The sequence below is a fragment of the Vipera berus genome (assembly GCF_964194415.1).
Source record: "Vipera berus genome assembly, chromosome: 1".
Lineage (NCBI taxonomy): Eukaryota > Metazoa > Chordata > Lepidosauria > Squamata > Viperidae > Vipera > Vipera berus.
In genome coordinates, this window is record NC_138202.1 from 197,010,676 (window position 1) to 197,035,546 (window position 24,871).

Below are 24,871 nucleotides of genomic sequence, written 5' to 3' on the forward strand. Positions count from 1 at the left end.
AAGGCCCAGGTTCCAGCGCCGCCGCCTTCCGGCAACGGCCGAATCGAACGGGGGAAGCAACTGCGAGAAGACGGCCCCGGCAGGGGAGCGATCGGCACAAATATGGACGCCCGGGGGAAAACCGCGCCTCCGATTGGACGCCGCCGAGCCTGTCAAGTCACGGCCAAGGAAGTGGGAGGGCGCTCGGCGGCGGCGGCGGTTGCCGGCGCTTCTCGGGTGAATGGCGGAGGCGGGTCACGGCCGGGCGTGGTCGGCGCCCGTTTCCTTTTGCTTCCCTTCCGGGCTGCGAGAAGTAGCGAAGGCCTGGTGGAGCTGCGGGCGGGGACGGGGCATTCGCTGTCATTCGGTTCAGTCACTCGCTCGGTCGGCGGCGGCGGCGGCGGAAGGAAGATGGACGCGCTCGGCAGGAAAGTAGTCGTCTGCGACAACGGCACCGGGGTGAGGAAAGAAGGCTGGGCTTTTCGGGGATGGCCGGTTTGGGTAGAAGGTGGGTGGGGAGACCCGCGCGGCGGGCCTGGCTGCAGCAGCAGCAGCAGCAGCAGCCACCGCAAGCAAAATATACACCCTCCTGGCCGGAGGGAAGCTGGGCTGCGCCTTCTCCAGGAAGCTGCGGCTCTTTTAGGGCGCTGGCAGGAAAGCCCGCTTCCCTCCAAAAGGCTCGGGACTCCCGGCTTCTCGTTCCCGTCCTGCAGCCCAGAAGATGCGGGGGGGGGGCGCCTTGGGTTTCGTCCCGTTCCCTCTGGCCAGCCCAGGGACGGGAAGGCTGGCGGGCGATTCGTTCGCTCTCCCTTCCTTTTCTCTTATTTCGCCCTCAGCCTCCGGAATGCCGGTTATCAATCTAATACGCATTGCAGCCAGTTAGCTTCTGCCGCTAATTTTGCCCCTTTCCTTCCTCTTGCTCAACCCCGAGCAGGACGATTTCCTGTATGCGGGTTATGGTTTAATCTTTCTCGTTCATTCAAACGGACTCGGGTGGGGTTGTTGTGTTTTTTTTGTGGTTATGCACCGGAAGTCGCAACAGAGTCCTGCATTGCTAGGACTTGGCTTGGGGCAGGGGTAGGCAACCTCGGCTCTTTTATGACTCATGGACTTCAACTCCCAGAATTCCTGAGCCAGCTTGGCTGGCTCAGGAATTCTGGGAGTTGAAGTCCATGAGTCATAAAAGAGCCGAGGTTGCCTACCCCTGGCTTGGGGGAAAGAAGAAGAAGAAAAAAAGTGTTGCATGACGCTTCTTCGCCCCACCTCCAAATTTTGTAAGCGAAGTTTTCGGAGCTTTTTATTTGAAGCAATGAACGGTCCAAAGACAAGGAAGTTACCAAGAGTCCCTTTTAAAAGTATGCTAAAAAAAATAAAATAAAGGCACTTTAAACACATATGCAAATGCTCTATAAATAGAGAAGTAGCACACTGAAGTAATCTTCACTTCAGACGGTGAGTGGATTTTTATCTTCCTTGTGTACTTCCTTCAAGCTTGCCAAGCAGAGTAGCTATTTTCTAGTACGTGCAGTTTTGTCGCATGTCCAGAGTATGAATTTGTGCTACTGATAATCACAACTTTTGTTGAACCAGGATTGTTTTTCTTAATTCTTCTTGCAGCACATGTTGCTTTCTCTATTGGTCACATTATATGAGCTACGTGCAGTTTTGTCGCATGTCCAGAGTATGAATTTGTGCTACTGATAATCACAACTTTTGTTGAACCAGGATTGTTTTTCTTAATTCTTCTTGCAGCACATGTTGCTTTCTCTATTGGTCACATTATATGAGCTATCTGATCTTGTGTCCTTTGCTTTTGCTGAAACCCTCCTATTAGATTGGAAATTTAAAGGTTTTCTTCATTCTTTTTTTTTTTTTAAAATCAGCATAGTCTTTTAAAAAAAGTTTTCATTGTTTTTATATCAAATACTTTTATTGTGATATTGGTAATTTGAGACGATTCTAATGTCACTGAGAGAAGCTGGGACTGTATGAATATTTTATGGTTTTGCTTTGCATATAAGAAATAGGATTAGTCAACTTTGATATAAATATTTATGAAAGCTAGATGCATTTTGTTTAATAAATTAGTAAATTTGATTAATAAATAGGTACCAATTGAAAAAATTAAACTTAATAGGTTGAAATTAATATTTAATATATCTGATTTTGAATGTTTTTAAAGTTTGTGTCAATCAAACTTCACTAATATTGCACAAACACAGAATAATGGGCCAAGTTTGAAGATCCCTGGTCTAAAGAAATGTTAGTTTATCATTTCTCTCAGGAGAAACTACCATGAATTATTACTCTTTAATAGTTAGTGCTTAACACTGGCTATAGTTATTTTTAACAGAGAGTAATTGTATCACCTTTAATACTTGATAATTTACCAAGAAAGGAGGCAGACTGTTAAAACCTCACTGAGTATAGAAGAAAGTGTAAACATAGATTTTTTCTAAAATGTTATAAAAGATTTGTAAAGAATTGTATTCTTATTTCATTCTATTTAGGTTTCATCCTTTATTTAAACAACAGTTTATTCTTGTGTCACCTTGTGTCAGTGTGCTCAAACTTACTACCGTACTACCCCTATCTTGCAGTTTAGTTGTGTCTGATCACTGGTTGGATGCTGTAATCATTTGGGTAAAGGCCAGCACATTAACAATAAATCTTAAAAAGATGCTCTGCATTAATGGTTCCCAGAGCTAATAATATGGCAAGGGTGTGGGTGACTGTCTTCAGTGGTTTCTTTACCGGGTAAGGTCACAACTGATATGCCAGCCAAAGCTGAATAAAGAACAACTAGCCATGGCCTTTGCCTGCTCCTCTAGCAAGAGATGTGAGTCCAGATTGGCAGCCTGCTGTGTCTGAGGAAACAGAACCCCAGTCAAGGGTCAAATATATTTTGTAGACTGAGATGGTATAGTCCTGGAATCAGTAACTTCTGAATTAACAGCTACTCCATCTTACTTTGGTTTCTCCCTGTTCAGATCATGATCAGGTGGGACATCTACTGCATTTTCCACAAAATGAATATAGAACTGATTGAATAAATTTCTCCCAAAATATGTATTACTGGCCTTATTTGATGTGTTCAGTGGCATACTGAAAGGCTCTCTTTTAGGATCCACACTGTTCAATTGCATTATAAATCATTTGGATAAGAAGTGAAGAATACATCTGAGGATGACATAAACTTGGAGAAGGATAGGATATTTATAATTATCTAGGAAAACAATACAGGTAGTCCTCAACCTATAACCGCAATTGAGCCCATAATTTATATTGCTAAGCAGGACATTTAAGTGAGTTTTGCCTCATTTTATGACCTTTCTCGCCATAATTGTTAAGTGAATCACTAAGTAACATGGTTGTTAAGTGAATCTGTTTTCCCCATTGACTTTGCTTGACAGAAGGTCACAAAAGGAAATCACATGAGCCTAGGACACTGCAGCACTCATAATTATGAGCCAGTTGCCAAGCCTCCGAATTTTGATCACATGACCATGGAGATGCTGCAATGGTCATAAGTGTGAAAAACAGTCATAAGTGACTTCATTCAGTGCCGTTTGAATGGTCACTAACTGAGTGATTATAAGTCAAGGACTACTTGTATGAAAATTTAGGACTTAAGGTAGATCAAGGGGCAGAAATTAGCTAGATGAGCTTAATTTTATTTACTTGGGCTTCTGTACTATCAGCCGCTTGAGATAGTTAGATTAAGAAGTAAATATTACAAGGACTATTAGAACTTTATTTTTGTAGGGAAGGATATTAAATACATATATGAATCTTGAAATGTGGAGTTCTTGATGCTCTCTGAGCTTGCAGATGATTACCAACTAGGTAATATCAGTGTGAGTCTTGAAATCATGAATCTAGAAAGCTGCCAGGACTTATTTCTGCTCCTATGTGCCACATAGAATCAAAGCAGGGTTAATTTAAATCATTTTTTCAGCTCACACTTTCCCAAGGCTGAAATGTTATATTGTACCTCTTTTACAGTGCCTACTAAAGATTCTTATATTTTTTCCACCAACATTATCTCTGCCTTGCTGTACATAGACTTTCAGTTGGGACAGATACAAAATTCTATATTTGTGTAGGAAAATTCAAGTATACATTGTGGAGGAAACTATACTAGGGAGTAGTACATACAGACTTGGTATCTTGGTGGGTTACAAGATAGCACAAGCCAACACCAGGATGCAGCAGCCAGAAAGAAAAACAAGGGAGGGAAGGAAAAAGAAAAAAGAAAAGAAAGTCATTCCTACATTGCATTAGCAGAAGGGTAGAGCCATTTCTCATTGAGTGACTATCTTGTTTAGCAACTGTTTGCAAATTCAATGATAATTGATAGTGCCAGGATTGTTAATGACATAAAATATCTGGTGTGTTAATCTGTGTAAATTTTGCAAATTAAGGAGGCTTGTCTTTAAGCCTCATTGTATATCTTAATTTTTTCATGATAGCCAAGATTTGCAGATTTTTACTCTTGTCTCCATACCACATATATAGCATCTTTTATTGGCATAAATTTAAAGTCTAGAGAAATTTAATTATAATTTAGATAATGGCTTGGGTATATTTAACCAGGTATAGCCTTTAGAATGTGTATCTGTATTTTCATAATTTCAGCTATTTCCTGTGAAACAAAACTATGAGTGCAAAAGAGGTTGCTTACACCTTTTTAAACTGAATGGACAATTCAGTAAAGTTTTTTCATGCTTCTGAAATTCAGTTTTAAGCAAATCATGTCTGAAGCATGCACTAAAAGCTGATGTTAAGAGAATGAGTGTTGTATATGGTTAAACATTAATATTTTAAAGCAGCATTATATAACTAGTATAGTGATGATGAAATTTTTGAGTCCAATCCAGATTATTTCTGAAACATAAATAATTTTGCTTGGATTCATGAATGATTTTTGACAGGCTGTATAATTACAACTACAAAGTTTGATCTATTATAGGGTGAACTGTCTTGAATTAGAAAAGGGCTGTATTCACATTTTTCCAATAAATAAGCTGTTGCAGCTCTATTAATTTTTTCATGATAGCCAAGATTTGCAGATTTTTACTCTTGTCTCCATACCACATATATAGCGTCTTTTATTGGCATAAATTTAAAGTCTAGAGAAATTTAATTATAATTTAGATAATGGCTTGGGTATATTTAACCAGGTATAGCCTTTAGAATGTGTATCTGTATTTTCATAATTTCAGCTATTTCCTGTGAAACAAAACAATATGAGTGCAAAAGAGGTTGCTTTCAAAAGTAATTAAAATGATACATCTAGTGATCTTTAAAGTGTTTGATAAAATTATAGAATAACGTATCTGGAAACTAACATGGAGGATATTTTTTTCCTTTATAGTTTGTGAAATGTGGATATGCAGGATCCAATTTTCCAGAACATATCTTCCCTGCGTTGGTTGGAAGACCGATTATTCGTTCAACTGCCAAAGTGGGAAACATTGAAATCAAGGTAATACTTAAGAAACTTGAATCCTTGCATGGTAATTTGGGGTATTTTTCTCTTCCTCAGAATAATTGCTTCTGAGACATTATGCAACGATCAAATAACTCATCAATGTTATTAGTTTGCAAAAAGCATTAGCATATGGATATAAAAAATAGGATGTGGCTTTTTTTCCCCTCCGGGTGTTTCTTCTAACAACTTGTTATTTTCCTTGAGTGAAAGAGAAGAAAATCCCCTGGTATTGTTTGTTTATGTACCTTCACGAAATCTTTTACCAATATTAGTTCCCTCACTTTTCTTCATAAGATATACTCTGAACTCCATTCCTATGAATTAAATACGTGAAATGTATTCTGCTTTAAAATTAAAGAAACATATATCATGGCAATGCAAAAACCTCATATTCCTCTTACAAGAGAATTAGAGTTAATCATAACTGAAATGGCTGATAAGCCTAAATAAATAAATAAATACAATCTAGGTTCAGTTGCCTCTTCCAATTTGTTCGGTGAGAGACAAGTCAATAAGCGAATATCTCAACTTATAATTGTTAGCCTTGACCAATAGAGTATTCCATAGAGTCAAGAAATTAGCTGATTGATAGATTTATAGATTGAAGCAATATACAATAGATTGGTTTTTTTCCCTTCTCCAAGCTTCTCTTGACTTTTGTGCTCTGTACCTGTCTCCATATAAGGCTGTGGTTTTGTTCTGGACTAAAAAATTGTTTTTGCTTCTCTACAACACCAGGAGAAACATTTGTATGTTATCTTTGTTCCATGTTTGGACCCTCTACCATGTAGAATTCATTTATTTTGTGGTAGGTAATATATTCCTCCTCCAGCAGAGCTTTCCAATAGCTGCTTCATTTTAAGTGGATGCATTCTCCCCATAGTTGTTCCCTAAAATAACATTTTAAAAAATGGTTTTGTCTTACTATCAAGATGTGAGGGGAGCATCTTGAAATCTCCCCACCAAGCATAGTGAATGAAGGTGCTGTATTCAGATTGCAAAACTGAGACTGGTAAGGTGTGGTGGGGGACTCTGAGCAAGACAGGAGTACAATCTGAGAGAAGGGGAAATAACTTTGCTTAAAAAGAGGCTATGGTGAAACGTATTGCAACATTGAATCTGCAGTGCTTGATTTTTAAAGTCTGCCTTTCAGCTAGCACATGGGTGCCTGATGGAGATAGATAACAGGCAATTTGAGTCTGTCTGTATTTGTGTCAGAAGCACCTACTAAGCTAATCAAAGGGTGCTTCTACCATAGATTAAAAAAAATTGCTGGTGACAACACTGTTGCCCAGGGGGAGGCTTCCTTCATGTCCCCTAGCCACTTGAGTGGATAAACAGTCAAATCTGGAATTCCTCTTGCATTCTAAAACAGCATAATACTAGGGCCATTTTTAAGCCATTGGGGATGGTACCTTAAAAATTTCTATTTAATTAGGTGGGTTTCTGGCCAGTTTATATCCTAATAGTGTAGCCATATGCTTTTGATAGAACAAAAAAAGAAAACATAGTGACACTTTTTTTGGTAATAAATAATTTGTCCCATTCGCTTACTATTTAGGATCTTGTGTACTCTTCCTCTCTGGTATGCTATTTTGGGTGTAAATGTGTGTTCTTTCTCCTATTTTGGCTACTTTATAGCATCTTAGAGACAGTATAATGTACAGTTCTCATTTCTGCTCATCCCCCAAATAAACAAAGTGGGTTTGGAAATAAAACTCCCTGACAAACATAGAGAAGCAAGGATGTTCAATGTTTTGACTACCTTACAAATTACAAGAGCAATTAATTAGTATTTTTTAAAAGGAGTCTTACCACTTTCTAACAATTATGCATGGTGGTTCTGAGAGTGCAGCAGATTAGATTAGGGCTGCCAGATGTAGGTTTCTTATAAGTATTTCCAAAGATAGATGACGAAAATAGTTAAGCAAAAGATTGTCAGCAAAGAAATTGTAGCAGTGCAATCCTATTGGTTGTTTTTTTTTAACATCATGGAGTTTTTATTATTTAGGATTAAATAATTATATCACTAGGCTTAATAAATTTGTTTTAAGACTGAAGGTGTTAACATAGATAATGTTTAAGAGGCTGTTAAAGTTTACAAAGATTGCAAAGATTAAAATCTCATTTATCTCACTTTAATTAAACATTCGCTCCTGAAAACTATCTAAGTAAGTTTTATAGCAATTGTAAGTGCTGAAGTTTGTATATTAGTGAAACTTCAGGTTAATTAGGCACCTCGCTTATTAGCAGTCTCAGCAAATGAGTGTGTGCTGTACTTGGCTGGTGAATTATGTTGTGAGTAGAATATCCTTTGGAATCTTAACATCCAACTAACAGTTTTGTAAATTTACACCAGGAAGGTTGCTAGTGATTTTCAAGAGAAGCTGAGGCAAAATTATTAAAGTATAATTCTGAAAAATTGAAGAAACAATGAAGAAAAGCAAAGCAATATTGTTTCCCTTTGCCTGCTATTTTGGGGATCAGTTAAATATTGGAATTTTACAGGTCAGTCCTGCACAAATTGCACAATTTTCTTGGCAATAATTGTTTTTTAGCCCAAAGACTCTATAAATAGAAAAGTTTATAATGTCCTAAAGCCAGTGCACAAGTTCATCTAAGGATATTGTTTTGAATCATATGCACATGTAGTCCTTGACTTGCAACCATTTGTTTAGTGACGGTTCAAAGTTACAATGGCACTGAAAGAAGTGGCTTATGACTATTTTCCACACCTGCAATACTTGCAGCTTTCCCATGGTCACATGATCAAAAGTTGGTCTGCTTGGCAACTGGCATGTATTTATGATAGTTGCAGTGTCCCAGGATTATGGGATCAACTTCTGTGATCTTCTGACAAGGAAGGTCAATGAGGGAAGCTGGAGTCACTTAACCACAGTGTTATTAATTGTAGTGATTCACTTAATGACAGTGGCAAGAAAGGTCGTAAAATGGGGCAAAACTCACTTAACAATTGGCTTGCTTCTGGGCTCAGTTGTGATCATAAGTCTAGGACTACCTGTGATTCTTAACTAAATATTAAAAGGTAAAGGTGCTAGTCGTTTCCGACTCTAGGGGCCGGTGCTCATCTCCGTTTCAAAGCCGAAGAGCCAGCGCTTGTCCGAGGACGTCTCCGTGGTCACGTGGCTGGCATGACTAGACGCCAAAGGCGCACGGTCTGTTTAAATGTATTCTGAAGAATGGATAGTCTCTAGACTTATTTTATATCATACAATATTTATTCCCTTTGTTGAAAGTAGTTTTCCCCAAGTCAGAGATATATACAGCATATAAAATATGCCAGAAATGTGTGAGAAAAAAAGATTAAGCATGTTTTTACATATAATTTGTTTTTTAAACTTTGGTATTTCTTGGAGGCTAGAAGCTAATTTGAAAAATGAAATGAAAAAAAAGATATACCAATAAGAGGATAGGAGCTAATATACAAATATTGGCTATGAATATGTTAGCATATTTCAAAAAATGCTGTTGCTAATATAAATGCAAATTGGGGTACATTTTTTACTAAGTCAGAATATAATTTTTTTAGAGCAATGTGAAATTTTATTCATGAAGCCTATGGTGATGTTCTTGTCATATATTTTGAATATCAGGTTTTTGCAATATACTAAAAAACATTAAGATAGAAAACTTTCAGGGAAACTGCCAAGGCCATTGAAAGCATCCCAGACGAGAGCTCTCAAAGTTTTTTTGTATTCTAAACATTTGCCAACATTTTTAAATCCTAGCTTATTCTCAATTAAAATAAACCAGTTTTACTAAATTAGAGCTCTACTTCTTTCTGGCAGAAATGGTAGTGATTTTTTTTATTGACGTATGTTAAAATGTAGAAATCAGTCTTAATATATTCTAAATGTACATTTTCTCTCAATGATAGGAAAGCAGGATTCTTAAATTTGGGGATACATAGCACTGAAAATGCTAGTTTCTTATTTGCTTGTCTTGTCAAAATATATTCACGTTTACAATCTTAGAGCAATCGAGGTACTGAAGATGTTAAATTTATTGCTAGTTCCTGGGGAAGGATATAGATAGATTTACTTGGTTATGATTGAATTTCATTGAGATTAGCATGGGGGAAGGTTTATTCTTAGCAAATTTGCTGATACAGGAGGATATCTGCAGAGCATTTTTGATAAAAACCATCAGCCACTGTGTGCATGGAAATAACCTTTTCTTGGAGCTATTTTTGTGTTATGTTTTGGTTTGGGTTCTTTTAACGGTAGCCTTCCTGTCACTTACCTTAAAGTATGCTATATTCAAAGCATTTCCACCTATCTCTGCATCTGTTTTTCTGCTTTGTTTCTGTTATGTATACTTGAAATAATTTGGATAAAGGTTTTACCAGGGCCTCTTCTGATTCTCTTGCTTCTGCCTTTTCTTCATCTTTCTTGACCTGTTGAAGTAGAATAACAAAAAGATGGTAAGTGAGGCGCCCCTGTGCTATCATCCACTCTTTTGCTTCATGGGGCTTGTAGCCTTTCTCTCTCTCTTTCTCTCTCTTTTGTGTGCTTTTTTCCCCTTTGTCCTGTATTATTTTTATGTTTTGAATACATTCCTATTTTAATCTTTCTTCATCATTTTGATTTGGTAGCTAGTACATCAAATTCTTGTAGGTATTTGTAGTTAACTGCAGATGCAAGACATCTACAGGTCTGTATGTGTTTAGTACCTATGCTAGAAACCGCTTATTGAACTGACAGAAATGAAACATACAGAAAATGCCCACACATTACTTAGTGTATGGGCAAGACCTATTCTGTAGGATCATTCGAACAAGTAGGATAGTTCACACATAGAAACTGCCCTTTTTTTCTTCATAAAGCCTTCTATCGTAATTTTCCTGCCTCTGGGTCATATCCAAGCTTCACATTAGTGAAATAGGTATATTCATAAATGAATTTATTAGTGCAATGGCAATCAAAGATTTGTCCTTTAAAGCAAAGTTAAAATAATTACGGAAATATGCATCTGTATAAAAACCAAAGAAGACATGCATGTACTTTTCTACAAAGTCCTATTTTCAAAGATGAAAGAAATTCTTACAACAGGATGGGGAAAGCACTTGGTTTATATGTGTGAATCTACCCTAAGTATGTTCTGTATTGTTATGTTCCCACATAGGGGATTCTTACTTACACCTTTTTAAACTGAATAGACAATTCAGTAAAGTTTTTTCATGCTTCTGAAATTCAGTTTTAAGCAAATCATGTCTGAAGCATGCACTAAACGCTGATGTTAAGAGAATGAGTGTTGTATATGGTTAAACATTAATATTTTAAAGCAGCATTATAGAACTAGTATAGTGATGATGAAATTTTTGAGTCCAATCCAGATTATTTCTGAAACATAAATAATTTTGCTTGGATTCATGAATGATTTTTGACAGGCTGTATAATTACAACTACAAAGTTTGATCTATTATAGGGTGAACTGTCTTGAATTAGAAAAGGGCTGTATTCACATTTTTCCAATAAATAAGCTGTTGCAGCTCTATTAAAATTTAATTTGGCTTTACAGCACTAAGAAAACTACATTGCTAAAAGCTAATTGACAATTCTGTATATTGTTAGTTTTTAGGATTACCACAATGATTCAGACATTGTGCTGTTTAGTCACTGAATGCTAGTTCTTTATTTTTTGTTAGAAGATATCTGCTTCCATTTATGGGGAATATTAACTTCAAAACCTGAAGTCATATTTAATGGTTCCTTATGAAATATATTTATTTTTAATATATTAATTAGGATAATGATGGGATGGGACAAAAACTTAAAAATAATCTTGTATTCATGTGTTGTGAAAACAGCTAATGGAGCTTCATTATTTTATAGAATAAAGTATTGTGTAATTTTTATGATAATGATAGGACTCTTAAATCATTTGAAAGTATTTAAACTAAGACTTAGAAGTGAAGTTCATATTTTTATGCAGGAGAACAGTAGCCCAGGATTGGAATAAATGGCTCTCAGAAATCAATTTTTTACTGTAGACTAATATAAAACATCCATTTTTTTCTAATCAGTATGAAATTTGCAGTCCCTTATTTGCTTTTGCTACTTGTTCTCTATGCTTATGCAGCACTCGTTATTACCATTTAGTAATGTGCACAGAAACATGAAACATGCATGGAAATTTTTTTCTGCTAAATTCACCTATTCTTCTTGTGCAGAATTTCAAGATCTTATGTATATATTTATGATAAAGTAACATTGAAGGTAGCAAAATCTAGAATCCCTAATATACCTGAGGCTTCAACAGTAGTTGGTATATAACGTTAACGTTATTTAAAATCAGTCTCAGGTGACATAAACTTACCTGCATGAAAATGAATCAAATCCATGAACTGTATATGGACATAACTATTTGAAGAGTGATAGTTGTATTTTTTCATTATTAATGCCTTTTTATGCTTTTCAATTGAGTATATAAATCAATTTCCCCTCCTCAAATGTTGTATCATAAAGGATAACTAGAAAAGCCATTTCATTTTTTGGGAGGGTTCTTTTTAGAAAACATACATTCAATAAAAAGTTTATAGAAAACAACAATTTATTGGTATCCATTTGCAACTTGTAGGATCTTATGGTTGGGGATGAAGCAAGTGAGCTGAGATCAATGCTGGAAGTCAATTACCCCATGGAGAATGGCATTGTCCGAAACTGGGATGATATGAAACATCTTTGGGACTATACCTTTGGACCAGAAAAACTCAACATCGATACAAAAAACTGTAAAATACTTCTGACAGAACCTCCTATGAATCCAACGAAGAACAGAGAAAAGATTGTGGAGGTAAGTGCCTTTTAAAAAAAAATCATTCTATCCAACCTAGAATTAGTTTTTCTTAAAGGAAAGCAGCATTTCTTAACTTACTCATTCTACTCGTTCTTATTTAGTTTTAATGAATAAGAGTCAAGCTAACATTTTATCCAAGGTCAGATTAGATCTATATTCAGAAATTATTTAAAAAACAGTACTGTAGAAGTAAAGTTCTATAGAATGCTTTTTGAATGAAGTTATGCATATTTTTTTCTAAAATAAAATCACCTTACTTGCTTGCAAATATTTTTAGTAATTCTGTTAAAACGTGTAAGTGGACATCCTGATAATCGGAAACATAATCCAATTCATAGAATTAGAGCTTTGGAATCCTGAGTGCTTATAATACTGCTTTGCATGGTAAACAAAATTGAGAAAGGGTTAAGAACCGAGTTGACATAGGAATTGTATGATAAATTTCCTTGTTTAAAAAAAAAACTTGAAAGAAAAGAACATCAAATATAATAGGCTTACTTCCAAATAGAGCAATTTTTTATGATCTGATGTTCCACTCAAAAACTGGAAGTTGAATAGTCTGGCTCAGTTGAGAATTTGGCCTGAGATTCTTACTAATTCTTACTTAGAGGAGAAGATCCTATCAACAAATGAAATGTCCTATCATTGCTAAATTTATATTATACAGGTGAAATGTAATCATTTTTGTTAATGCAGTGAATGTGGAAAAATTACAGGTTGGTGGTCTAGCTTAGGGGAATGACACATTTTTACATTCGGTGTATAAATATATCTCAGGATCACATCACAACACATATTGTGGTTTCACAATTAAATGGCATATGGTAATGTAGTCTGGGAAGTAAATTAAACATTAAATTTGCAGTAATTTTTTTATCTTTATTGATTCTGGTCTCCATACATTTGTTGAGGACTAAGAGGTATGTTGGAAAACAGTACAATTTCACTTTAATTACTCATTTTACAGTATGTCGTAAAATAGTCATGCTTGAGATTTATCAACTCTGGGACAAAAGAATTACAAATTGACAACAGTTCCTGAATTTGGAGCTCAGAGGGAAATGGATTTTACTGATAAGGTTGAAGAGAGAAGAACTTCTGAAAGATCTTTATAACCAGAACTAATAAAATTATTAATTTGATAAAATAATCTCATTAGCAGAACAAAATGAAGTTTAACTTCTTCCTTCTGAAATTGTTACTGTGTACCCTTTCCAGTTAATGGTCAGGAAAAGATTTCAAGGTTGAATGCACAGGTTGAATGCTCCATGGCAGGAGGAGAAATTGGGTGGAAATTGGATTTTGAGCAATATCCTGTATTGCTTAAATGAAATGAGGAATTCAGAGTAAATACTTAAGCACTGAGTAATATTTTGATGCATGTTCTACTCCTGCATCAGAACTCAGGCTGCTACATTTTGTGCCACCTTTTAAACTTTATGAATGCACCTCTTATTAGTGGAGCAAGAAACAAAAAATGGCTGCTGAATTTGGATCTATTTATGGCCCAATTTATCCTTGCCTGATGGTGTAATACCTCATTTACAAAATTGGAATTGTGTCATAATATATTGTATATGTGGTATAAACCATTTTATTGAACAGTTTTGATGGGAATATATAAAACTGACTGAATTCTCAGAACTCAAATTTAACAACTGCTTAAAGATATACAGTATCCCTCCCCCTCTGTTTATATCCCACCTTATCCTTCAAGAGCTCAAGTGGTTTACATGGGAATTCATTTTCATTTTGTTCCCCTAGCAATCCTACTCTAACAAGTTGACCATTGCACCACCCTGGTTGTTTCTCTAAAAGAAGACTGTAGAGTTAGATTATTAGCTTGAGTAGCTCTGCATTAATTTTATTGGGAAAGTGACAAATGAAAATGCATCTTGCATCCATTCTTTTTTTTCCCGTGGAGCAGAGCTAAAATAGCAGTGCCTGACAAACTAGACAGAATTCAGTATTCTCTCTATAGTGAATCAAGATACTGTAGTGAAACCTAGACAAAGATTTAAAGCAAGGGTTCCTAAATTCTTAATACTGCAATTTATTAACATGATAAATGAATTTGTGTGACAGTCCTTTATGAATAAAACTAAATGATAAATAAACATTAAAACTCCCCTAGTTGACGGATGGATGCATATATGCACACTCAAGTTAACTTACAGGCTTGCCTAGACAAAGCAAGATTAAGTTCTGAGAGTGCTCTTGCTTTGCCTAAAGAAATAGTTGTAAATATATTTTGCATACCAAACTGGGTACCATGCTACAGTTTACAAAGTCCTGGATTAAAGCGTCGAACATGGCTGAGGAAATTGCAGTTCAAGTCCACTCTCAGGTATGAAAACTTACTGGGTGACTTTAAGTTAGTTGTTCATTTTCTCTGCTCAGTCTCAATCCTCATGTAAGCTGCCTTCAATTCATGCAGGAAAAGTGGGTTATAAAGCTAGCAAATTAAAACTAATATTTATAAATGAATGATTTAGTAGTGGAATTAAATATATTCCATTTTGAATCCACTGAGAATGTTAAAATTTTGTATGAAGTACTAAGAAGCTTATATGGATCTCTGTTCGTCCTGAAAACAACTTCCAATAAAACCATCTGCCACAACAACTTTAGCAATCTGCAATTGTGACAGTTTTCCACAGAACTCTTGTGTGTGTGTGTGTGTATAATATATACACATTTTTGCTCCCTTATACATATTAACTGTCTTTCAATCACAGCCTGATTCTTATTACCACTTTTCTAAGTAAAATAACATTAATTTATTACATAAATCTCACAGGGTTTGGTACTCTCTCCTTTCTTGTTTAACATTTACATGGAGCTGTTGGGTGAGATCATCCGTCACCATGGGTTGCAGTATCATCAATCTGCTAGTGATACTCAGCTCTAAAGTTGCCATTGTACTGTTCACTTCATCTTTTTCCTGTGCTCAGTCTGGTCCCATTCTGTAAAGTTTTCAGAAAGTGTTAAGTTTTGTTAAGTTTTCAGAATGTGGTAGAGCCCACACATTGGTTCTACTAGGAGTGAATACCTTAGTCAGTGTTGGGATTCAGCCAGTTTGCACCACTTCAGCAGAACCGGTAGCTAATTTTTTGTTTCCCAGGCCCAGAATGGATTTCTGGAAGTGACATTCACACTGAGAACTGGTTGTTCACATATTTGAATCCCACCACCGACCTTAGCTGTGACTTCTGTGAATATTTATGATGAGTTTTATATGCTTTTGTCTTCTATTGTTTTAAATGAATGTATTGTTTGGTTGTTTTTATTGTTTTAACTTTGTAAGCTTTTCCAGAGTCATAGTCTCTCATATATACTGTATATATATTATATATATATGTATATATGTATATGTATATATATAAAATAAAATAGAATATTAAAGAAATATATTTATTTCTATGACTAACTGATAAATACCTTCTGTATTACCATATCATCTTGTTACATTATTGGATAATTTTAATATTTACATTATGATTATTTACTAATTTTAATTAAAAGGCAAATACTTTGAAACATGTATAGTCTATTACACTACAATCTTAGCATTGGCTGTAACTTTCATATATAAATTTGTTTTGGAGATACCAACATTTGCGGCCAAATTAGTGAAAGAGGGAGGTATCCAAAATTTTCTTGATAGTCAAGCTGTGTGCGCATGTGAGTGCACGCTGGCCCACTGCTCATGCAAGTTGAGTTGCACTTAAACACGCACACCGGCCCACTACTCGCACAGCCTGGGTCTCTTCTCCCCCAGCCAGGCTGCCAAGCTGCAAAGGTTGGGGACTGCTGTTCTAGACAATAAATGGAGGACTTAATTCATAATAACAATTACTAAACATTTTAATTGCTCCTTGTTTTTTTCCTAGATGATCAAATTTCACCTACAGGTAGTCCTTGACTTATAACCATTTTTTTAGTGACTGTTCAAAGTTACAACAGCCCTGAAATAAGTGACTTATGACCGTTTTTCACACCTATGGCAGTTGCAGCATCCCTGTGGTCACGTGATCAAAATTTAGACACTTGGCAAATGGCCTGTATTTATGATTATTGCAGTGTCCTGTAGTCATGTGATCACCTTTGTGACTGTCTGACAAGCAAAGTCAGTGTTAAGCCAGATTTACTTAACAAACATGTACTAATTTAACAGTTGTAATGATTCACTTTATAACTGGCAGGAAAGACGGAAAATGGGGCAAAACTCATTCAACAACCATCTTGCTTAGCAACATAAATTTTGGGCTCAGTTGTGGCTATAAGTCGAGGACTACCTATATCGCCAACAAGGTTGCTAATTTTTTAACAACGGCCATGATGTGTAAAAATCATCTGGTGCTTCCTTTATGCTATTATTGCTTGAGGATTTTTTGCATCATTTTATTATATTGTTAATTTATACTGCTGTTTTATATCAGATGTATTTTTATATTGTCTTTTAAATATTTCAAAATATTGGTAATGGACCGTAAATAAACAAAAATGTAATAGGTCTATTTGGGACAAAATAAAATTTTAGATTATATACTCAATAGTGGTTTTGGCACACTAAAAACTAAATGAGGAAGAGAATGGCAGAAACTATTTAAGGAAGTTTTCACTTTTCTGTTTGAGTAATAAACTCACTTCCTGAGAAACTAGGTATTAATTCATATTGCACTTCTCAAACACAATTATTATGCTTTTTCTTATGTTGCTTTTAGGAAAAGAGAGTTTACACAGCAACTTATGTTCCATATTGTTTAGGAAATACTTGTAATCATCTTCCATATTTCATAGCTATGTAATTTTCAGTTTTGTAGACAAAAGGCAATTTTTATCTTTCAGGTGATGTTTGAAACATACCAGTTTTCTGGAGTTTATGTAGCCATTCAAGCAGTTCTTACTCTATATGCACAAGGTGAGAATAAGTTTTACTTTGAATTATATGTTCATAAAGAAATATATTTGAACCAAATCCAAATTACAAAAATTCCTTAAACTAGGCAGCCTTTCTGGTAGTATTTTTTGTCTTAAGGATATTATTTTGCTTAATAAATTTAAAGTGTAAATCCAGATGCATTGTTGTATAAATTCATCTGTGCTTTTTTTTAATTACTTCATTATTATTTTAGTTGCTGTTTTTACTGTTTCTGATTTTACAGTTTTTGTTTTTATGAATATTTGAAGTTCTGTTATTGGGCTGTTTTAAGATACACTTTGTCAAATATTAAGATCTATATATGTAAATAGAAAGTATCTGAAAAATATATTAGCATTGTGCTTTGTTCCACAAAAGGGAACAAGGTGCAGCAGAGTGAGAAAACACATTAGAACAATAAGGTAGAAAACTCAGAACCAGATGGTATTACATGCTTAAAAGCTTAAGGAAATAAAAATCTGGTTTTAAAAAACCTTTCCTTTCTAGTTTAGTCAGCTATAAACAGGACATTTTTCTCGTCTGGATTGAATTTGATTTTACTGCCTTGCATCCATTTTATTACTGCTTCCAAACATTAATTCATCATTTCCATCACTTCACCTGAATCTAACAAGAACTATAGCTCAGTCCAATTAATGTTCTATTGGTATCTTGCAGATGCTAACATTGAAGCCTGAGAGACAAAATAACATCCCAAGTATTTTTAGGAAAAACAACAGCTGCACATTATAATGTTCTGTATGGAAAAACCATCTGTGAACATATCACTTTTTTAGAATTGGTTGTGCCAGAAGTGGCACCTGTGAAATAAAGTATCCTGTATTAACAGATGATTTTTTTTCCCAGCAGAATGTTGTAACTAACATACTTTTATAGGTAAAATACCACTAATAATTCTAAGAAAATTGTCAGCCACTTTCAGCAAACCTAAGCAATCAGTGTGGAAGACCAAGGTAGTATGTGTTTGAAATCAGATTGAAATGGTTTCATGAGGGTTTTTGTTTTTCTTTTTTCTTTTGTTTTATTTTTTGTTTGCTATTTTTCTTCAGGTTTGCTAACTGGTGTTGTTGTGGATTCTGGAGATGGTGTTACTCACATTTGTCCAGTCTATGAAGGCTTTTCTCTTCCTCATCTCACCAGGAGACTAGATATTGCTGGTAGAGATATTACCAGATATCTCATCAAAGTAAGTTGGAGTTGTTACATTTGAAAGAATATAGATAGATAGATAGATAGATAGATAGATAGATAGATAGATAGATAGATAGAGATAGAGATAGATAGATAGATAGATAGATAGATAGATAGATAGATAGATATAGAGATATATAGAGATATATAGAGATATATAGAGATATATAGAGATATAGATATAGATACACACACACACACACACACACACACACACACACACACACACACATATGGATCTTTGGTCATTCGGGTTTTTTCCCGCGTAGAACTAAAGGTGTAGGAGCAACGTTTCGACGGAATCCCATCCGTCACCATCAGGCTGGTGGCTTCAGCTTCCTTCTTCTGGGAGAAGCATGTGGCTGTTTGTTCCTCTTTTTTAAACTTTTTTAAAACTATCCAGGTCTTCAGCTCATTTTTTTCACAGGCTTACAGTGGGGAAGATCAGAAAACCACCCAATGGGATATTTCTAGCAAAAATGGAAGGAATGAGCTCTGAGCATTTATTCAAAATACTAGAACATGTTTACTTGTCTAAGGCTTGCTGAATTCCAAGCTACTCTTGCCACTTTGAAGTTATTTATGGCAATATTTTCATTATGTAAATGAAAAATTGTCTTACAAAATAGTGTAGCAGCAATGAAGAAACAAATGAAATTATTTCCATTCTTAAGAGGTTTTAGCTATTATAAGCTACTCAAGGAGCAGTACTTTTATTATCAGTAAAAGCTGGGGTTTGGGTATCACTAGATTTTTAGAGCAAGGCCTCCTTGCATTGTCTTGAGCAGGAGTCCCCAACCCCTGGTCCGTGGACCAGCACCGGGCCGCAGCATGCCAGCAACTGGGCCGCACAAACAAGCAAAGCCCCATCTGCGGGATGAAGGCAGCACACAAAACCACGCCCCCATGGAACAGTTCCTGGTACCCTAAAGGTTGGGGACCTCTGGTCTTGAGGATCCAGGTGTCTGTTGCAGGAGGCATTTATTATTTGTTTGCTTATCTGGAGAGAAGGCATTCACAGAGATACAAGTGAGGTCCCAATCATTTTGGGTTTTAAAAGTGGGTCAAGCAAATAAGTTGTGGTAAATGCATCTTATGTGCAAGAAAGAGTCTAGGGACACTTTTCAAGAAAAGGGGTATGTCTGTATATTGAAGTATTGGGTAGATCAGCTTGCATGTTTTCTGTTAATGGCTGATGAAAAACTCAAGTAATAGGTTTGAGTTCAAAATAAAATATGAGCAGCTATCAATCAAGATGCAATGTATGTCATTTTTGCTATAAATGATAAAAATTTATCACTTTTGCTATAAAAAAATGTCCTAATCTGAAAGCCTTATTTCAGGCCCGCCATTAACTGTCTTACTTTTGTACTAGCTACTTTTACTACGAGGATATGCCTTCAATCATTCTGCTGATTTTGAGACTGTTCGCATGATTAAAGAAAAGCTCTGCTATGTGGGTTACAATATTGAACAGGAGCAGAAATTGGCCTTGGAAACTACTGTGTTAGTTGAGTCCTACACGGTGAGTAATTCTGTGCATTTGCAATTTTCCATTATAATACAAAAGTAGACAGCCTGTTATTTTTCAGCTCTAATAAACCTTAGTTGATATGCCAAGGGATTACATGGATAGGTACTTTTAAGACATCTGGAGCCCCTGTTAACAGTTCAGACATTACTGGTATGTTAAGAATAAGCAGAATAATGGTACAAAAGATCATACAAAAACTGGAGATTTTTGAAATGCTTCTTTAGACAAAAATGGAATGGGAATAAAAAGTCCAAAAATTGAATGTGATGATTCAGCTACTAAGTTTGCCATCCAGAATTGCCCTCAAAGTAGACATTATAAGTTGAATGTTATCAATGGTAATTAGAGTTATTGGTATCATGCTATACCAATGTTTAGAAAGATAATGTTCCCCCATTCTTATTAAGTGTTCTTCAAGTTGATTGCTTTAATGGATAGCAAATACAAAAATATGAATGTGTTGTCTGTTTCTTTTCTACCCTTAAACATTAATCGGATTGGCTACATCATGGTATGACAGCTAGGGCCATGCTCAATTAAATTTTATGAGTTTTAATATATGTTGTTACTTTATTGAAAAATTGTAGGTCGTTGCTAGTAATGAAAGGTAATTACTGCTTTAGGAAAGCAAATATCTACATAAAGCAGTCATTGTCCATCATTACTAGCAACCAGTATATTTTAAAAAATATAATAACAACAGTAACATGATGATGGTGGTGGTGGTAGTAGTAGTAGTCGTAGTAGTAGTAGTAGTAGTAGTAGTAGTAGTAGTAGTATAGAGTTGAAATGGAATTGCTAATCATCTAGTCCAGTCCTCTGTCCAGGGCAAGAATTCTCATCTCTAAAAATGCTTTTCCATCCTCCAGCAATGAAGCACCCACAACTACAGAAAGCAGGATGTCATTTATTTATTTATTTTTATTTATTTATTTAGTTATATTTATATACCGCCCTATTCCCTGAGGACTCAGGGCGGTTTACAGGGAATTAAAAATCCAAAATACAAAAATTAAGAACCAAATTAAAAAATATTAAATTGACCCTGTAGTCGATTAAAAAGAACCCCAAATTAAAATTTCTCCTCAGTCTGGGCCCGAGAGCTCGAAGAGCCAGGTCTTCAGGCCCCGGCGGAATGATCGGAGGTCGGGGGCAGTTCTCAGCTCCACCGGCAGCTGGTTCCAGAGGGTAGGCGCTCCCACCGAGAAGGCCCTATCCCTGGGTGTCACCCGCCGGCAATCTCTTACCGGCGGGACCCTGAGCAGACCCTCCCTGTGGGAGCGCACTGGGCGAAGGGCATTTGATGCCGGCAGCAGGTGTTCCCTCAAATGTCATGATGCTTAATAGTTCTCATAGTCAGGAAATTCTTCCTTATGTCACGTTTAGACCTCCCTAAAGCTTCCATCCATTGGTTTTTGCTCTACACTCAACACTTGCATTCTAAGCTGCCCAGTATCACTATATTAGTGAGATGGGTAGCATAGAAATCCAATAAATAATAGAAAGTATATTTATGGAGAATAAATCCACTCTCTTCCTTGTGATAGCCCTTCAAATATTTAAAAACTGCTATCATGATACCTCTGCTTTCTCTTCTTTAGGCTAAAAGGTACCCAGTCTTTTTAAAGGTTCTTCATAAAATTGAACTTCCAGACTCCTTAGCATCTTACACGTTGCTTTTTCCAGTTTTTCGGTGTCTTTGTGTATGGTTTCAACACTATATTTCTGTTGATGCAGCACATTGCTGGTTAATGCTTAACTTGTGGTCTGTCAAGATGCACATTGTTCTTTCAAGTATCATTGCTAAGCTGCTTATCTTGTACCTGCACCTGCTTTTCTTGTTCAATCTGTTAAGATCTTTTTAAACCTTGAGTTTGTTTTCTATAGTGTTAGCAATTCCTCCTCATCCCTTGGAGGCATCTGCAAATTTCTATCTTCTCCTCTAAGTCATTTATGAAAATTTTGGAGACCACTGGGCTCAGGGCAGAATCCTCAGGTACCCCACAAGATGAACAGACAGGTGAATTGATTAGTTAGTTTAAAGCAATTATATAGCCATCAATATACAGTGTGCCATAAATCTAATATATCTTTCTTCACCTTACCAATCAGTAGCAAATACACAGGAGCAGCTAACCAATGTGGCTCATAAAACAACCTAGCACAATTCTTTAGGGAACATCTTATTTTTAAAATAGTACAGAAGGCCAGCCTGACGGATTGACCCATAAAAATGTGTTTCTGCATATTGATACAATACCATCAAGGCTCACATATTTAATGCAGTTGTTCAAGTGGCTGCAAATCTATCTGGTTGTACCGTTTTATCAATAAAGAGGCTATAGTCAATTTTGTTAAATGCTTTGCTGAAAATTTAACAATGGTATATTCACAGCATTCCCTCAGTCTACTATTTGTTTTGTCTAGGAAAGCAAAATGATTTACTTGGCACAACCTTTCTTTAACAAGCCCTTGCTGGCTTCTAATAATTCTTCCTAACAGCTTGCAAACGCACTGCTTGATTATCTTTTCTAAGATTACCCTAGATATTGAGACCAGGGAAACTGATTGGTCTATAGTTTCCTGGGCCTGGTTTTTTTTTGGCCTTTTTTAGCAATAGAAACAAGAGTAGTTCTTCTCCTTTCTCCTGGCACTTCCCCTGTATTCCAGTATTTCTCAAAGATTGTATTCAGTGGTTCTGAGGTTGCATCCTCCAGTTTCTTTATTATGATGCAAGATTTTGTGGAGTGGATTTATTGTATTTTATAAGAATGTAAGAACAGTCATATTGGGTCAAACCAAGCCCGTCTTAACCTAGCATTTTGTTTTTCAAATTTCTCAGTGAACTAGGAACTCCTGAAATGTTTTTAGGAAAGGATTAGAGATGTACCCTGTACCACCATTATTCCTCTGCACCTGCTCTTTGGAAGCATGTTGTCTCCAGTCGAGAATAATCTGTCCACAGTGAATGTATCCAATCCACTTAAAGCCGCCTTCTTCAGAAAATGCACAAAACCAAGGATGAAAATCCTCTTGAATGCATTTGGGTTAATATAAAAGGAGAAAGGAATGACATAGCCATAGGTGTATACTACAGGCCACCCAACCAAGCAGATGAAATAGATGAACCTTTTGCTAATTAGTTAAGCTTAGGTGCGCAGGATGCAAGAGCATGAAATGATAGAAGGGGTTGAAGTTGTGGAAACCTTAGAGAAGAATAACCATGTCCTACTGGAATTCAATATATGCCGGCACAAGCTATTGAACAAAATCAAACTAGTGGCTTAGAGTTTTAGAGAGTTGACTTCAACAAACTAAGAGTTTAGGAAGGATTCCATGAATGGAAATCCTAAAAGGGAAACAATTCAAGATGATTGGGAAACTCTGAAATAAGATTATAAAAGTTCAATCTAACACAATATCACAGAAAAAGGAAAACAAAAGACACCAGACAAAATCAGTGGATTGCATGAAGAACTTTGACTAACTGAGAAATAATGACAAGTATAAAAAAAATGGAAAGAGGAATACATAACTAAAACAGAATATCAGCAAATAGTCTGAATCTGCAAGGATGGAATCAGGAAAGCTAAGGCTCAAAAAGAATTAAGACTTGCAACAATTGCAATTTTTTATTTAAAAAAAGTTTCTTTTTTTATGAGAAACAAGAAAAAATAAAGGAAATGATTAGTCCGCTAATGGGAGAAGATGGCAAGGAGATGACGGTAGTAGGGAGAAAGCAGAACTGCTTAATTCATTCTTTGCATCTGTCTTCACTCAAAAGGAAAAAATACTTATCAGAAGCAAACACTGTAGGAGACAGAACAGGAATGCAAGTCAAAATAGGCAAAACATTGGTAAGAGAACACCTATCCACTCTAGATGAATTTAGATCTTCAGGACCAGATGGATTGCAGATATGAGCTCGGAAACACTGAACAAAATCTTCAATTGCTCCTGGAGCATGGGGGACCTACCAGAGGATTGGAACAGAGCTGATGTGGTTCCAATCTTCAAAAAGGGGGAAAAGGTGGATTTAGGAAACTACATCAATTAGCCTGACAACGGTATCTGAGAAAATCCTGTAAAAAGATAATCAAATAGCGGATTTGTGAGCACCTAGAAACAAGCATAGTCACTGAAGCAGTAGGCGTGAGCTTAAATGGACTCCAGAAGATGGTAGAGGACAATAAGGCCTGGAGGAACATTGTCCATGGGGTTGCGATGGGTCGGACACGACTTCCCAACTAACAACAACAAAGAAACAAGCATGGTGATTACTAGAAGCCAGTTTGGATTTGTTAAAAACAGATCATGCTTATTGCCTTCTTTGACACAGTGAAAGATTATTAAAGAGAAATCCAATCTAGAACGAAGGAGAGATTTCCTGACAGAACAATCGGTGAAATGGCTTGCCTCCAGAAACTGAAGGTGCTCCATCACTGGAGGTTTTTAAGAGAAGGTTGGATAACCATTTTTCCAGAATGGTATAAGGTCTGGACTAGAAGATCTCCAATGTCCCTTCCACCCTTGATGTTCTGTGTTCTAAATTAATGGTCCTAATCACATTTTATAATTTCTTAGGTTAACTTAATGTTATGTAAAGGAGTTCTTCTCTTTGTCTCTCTTAAGTCTTCTGGTCAGCTTCTCTCCATATTCATATTCTTTATATTGTGTGCAGTTTAACACAGCTCAGTTATGTCCCCATTTGATTGCATTTTAGTCTAAAGAGTACCAAACTTTATACCCTTTTCTAGAAGAGAAGGAGGTTTTGCCCATCCTCTTCTGTAGTCTTTCCAGCTATCTATATAAAATATATAGTTAAGGAAGCCTTGTGTTTGGTATAGTGGTTAACTTAACCAGGCTGGAAACTAAGAAACAATGAATTCTAGCCCTGCCTTAGGCTCAA

General features: G+C 36.1%; 1 protein-coding gene across 1 annotated transcript in view; it reads left to right on the forward strand.

Moving 5' to 3' along the window:
- Positions 1-220: 220 nt before the first annotated feature.
- Positions 221-24,871, forward strand: part of ACTR2 (actin related protein 2) — a 28,718-nt gene continuing 4,067 nt past the window's right edge. Inside the window, exons 1-6 of the mRNA XM_081345450.1 lie at positions 221-438; positions 5,357-5,467; positions 12,074-12,289; positions 17,144-17,216; positions 18,287-18,423; positions 19,804-19,953. Coding sequence (XP_081201576.1) covers positions 391-438; positions 5,357-5,467; positions 12,074-12,289; positions 17,144-17,216; positions 18,287-18,423; positions 19,804-19,953 — 735 coding nt within the window. The 5' untranslated portion in view covers positions 221-390. The remainder of the gene's footprint in view (positions 439-5,356; positions 5,468-12,073; positions 12,290-17,143; positions 17,217-18,286; positions 18,424-19,803; positions 19,954-24,871) is intronic.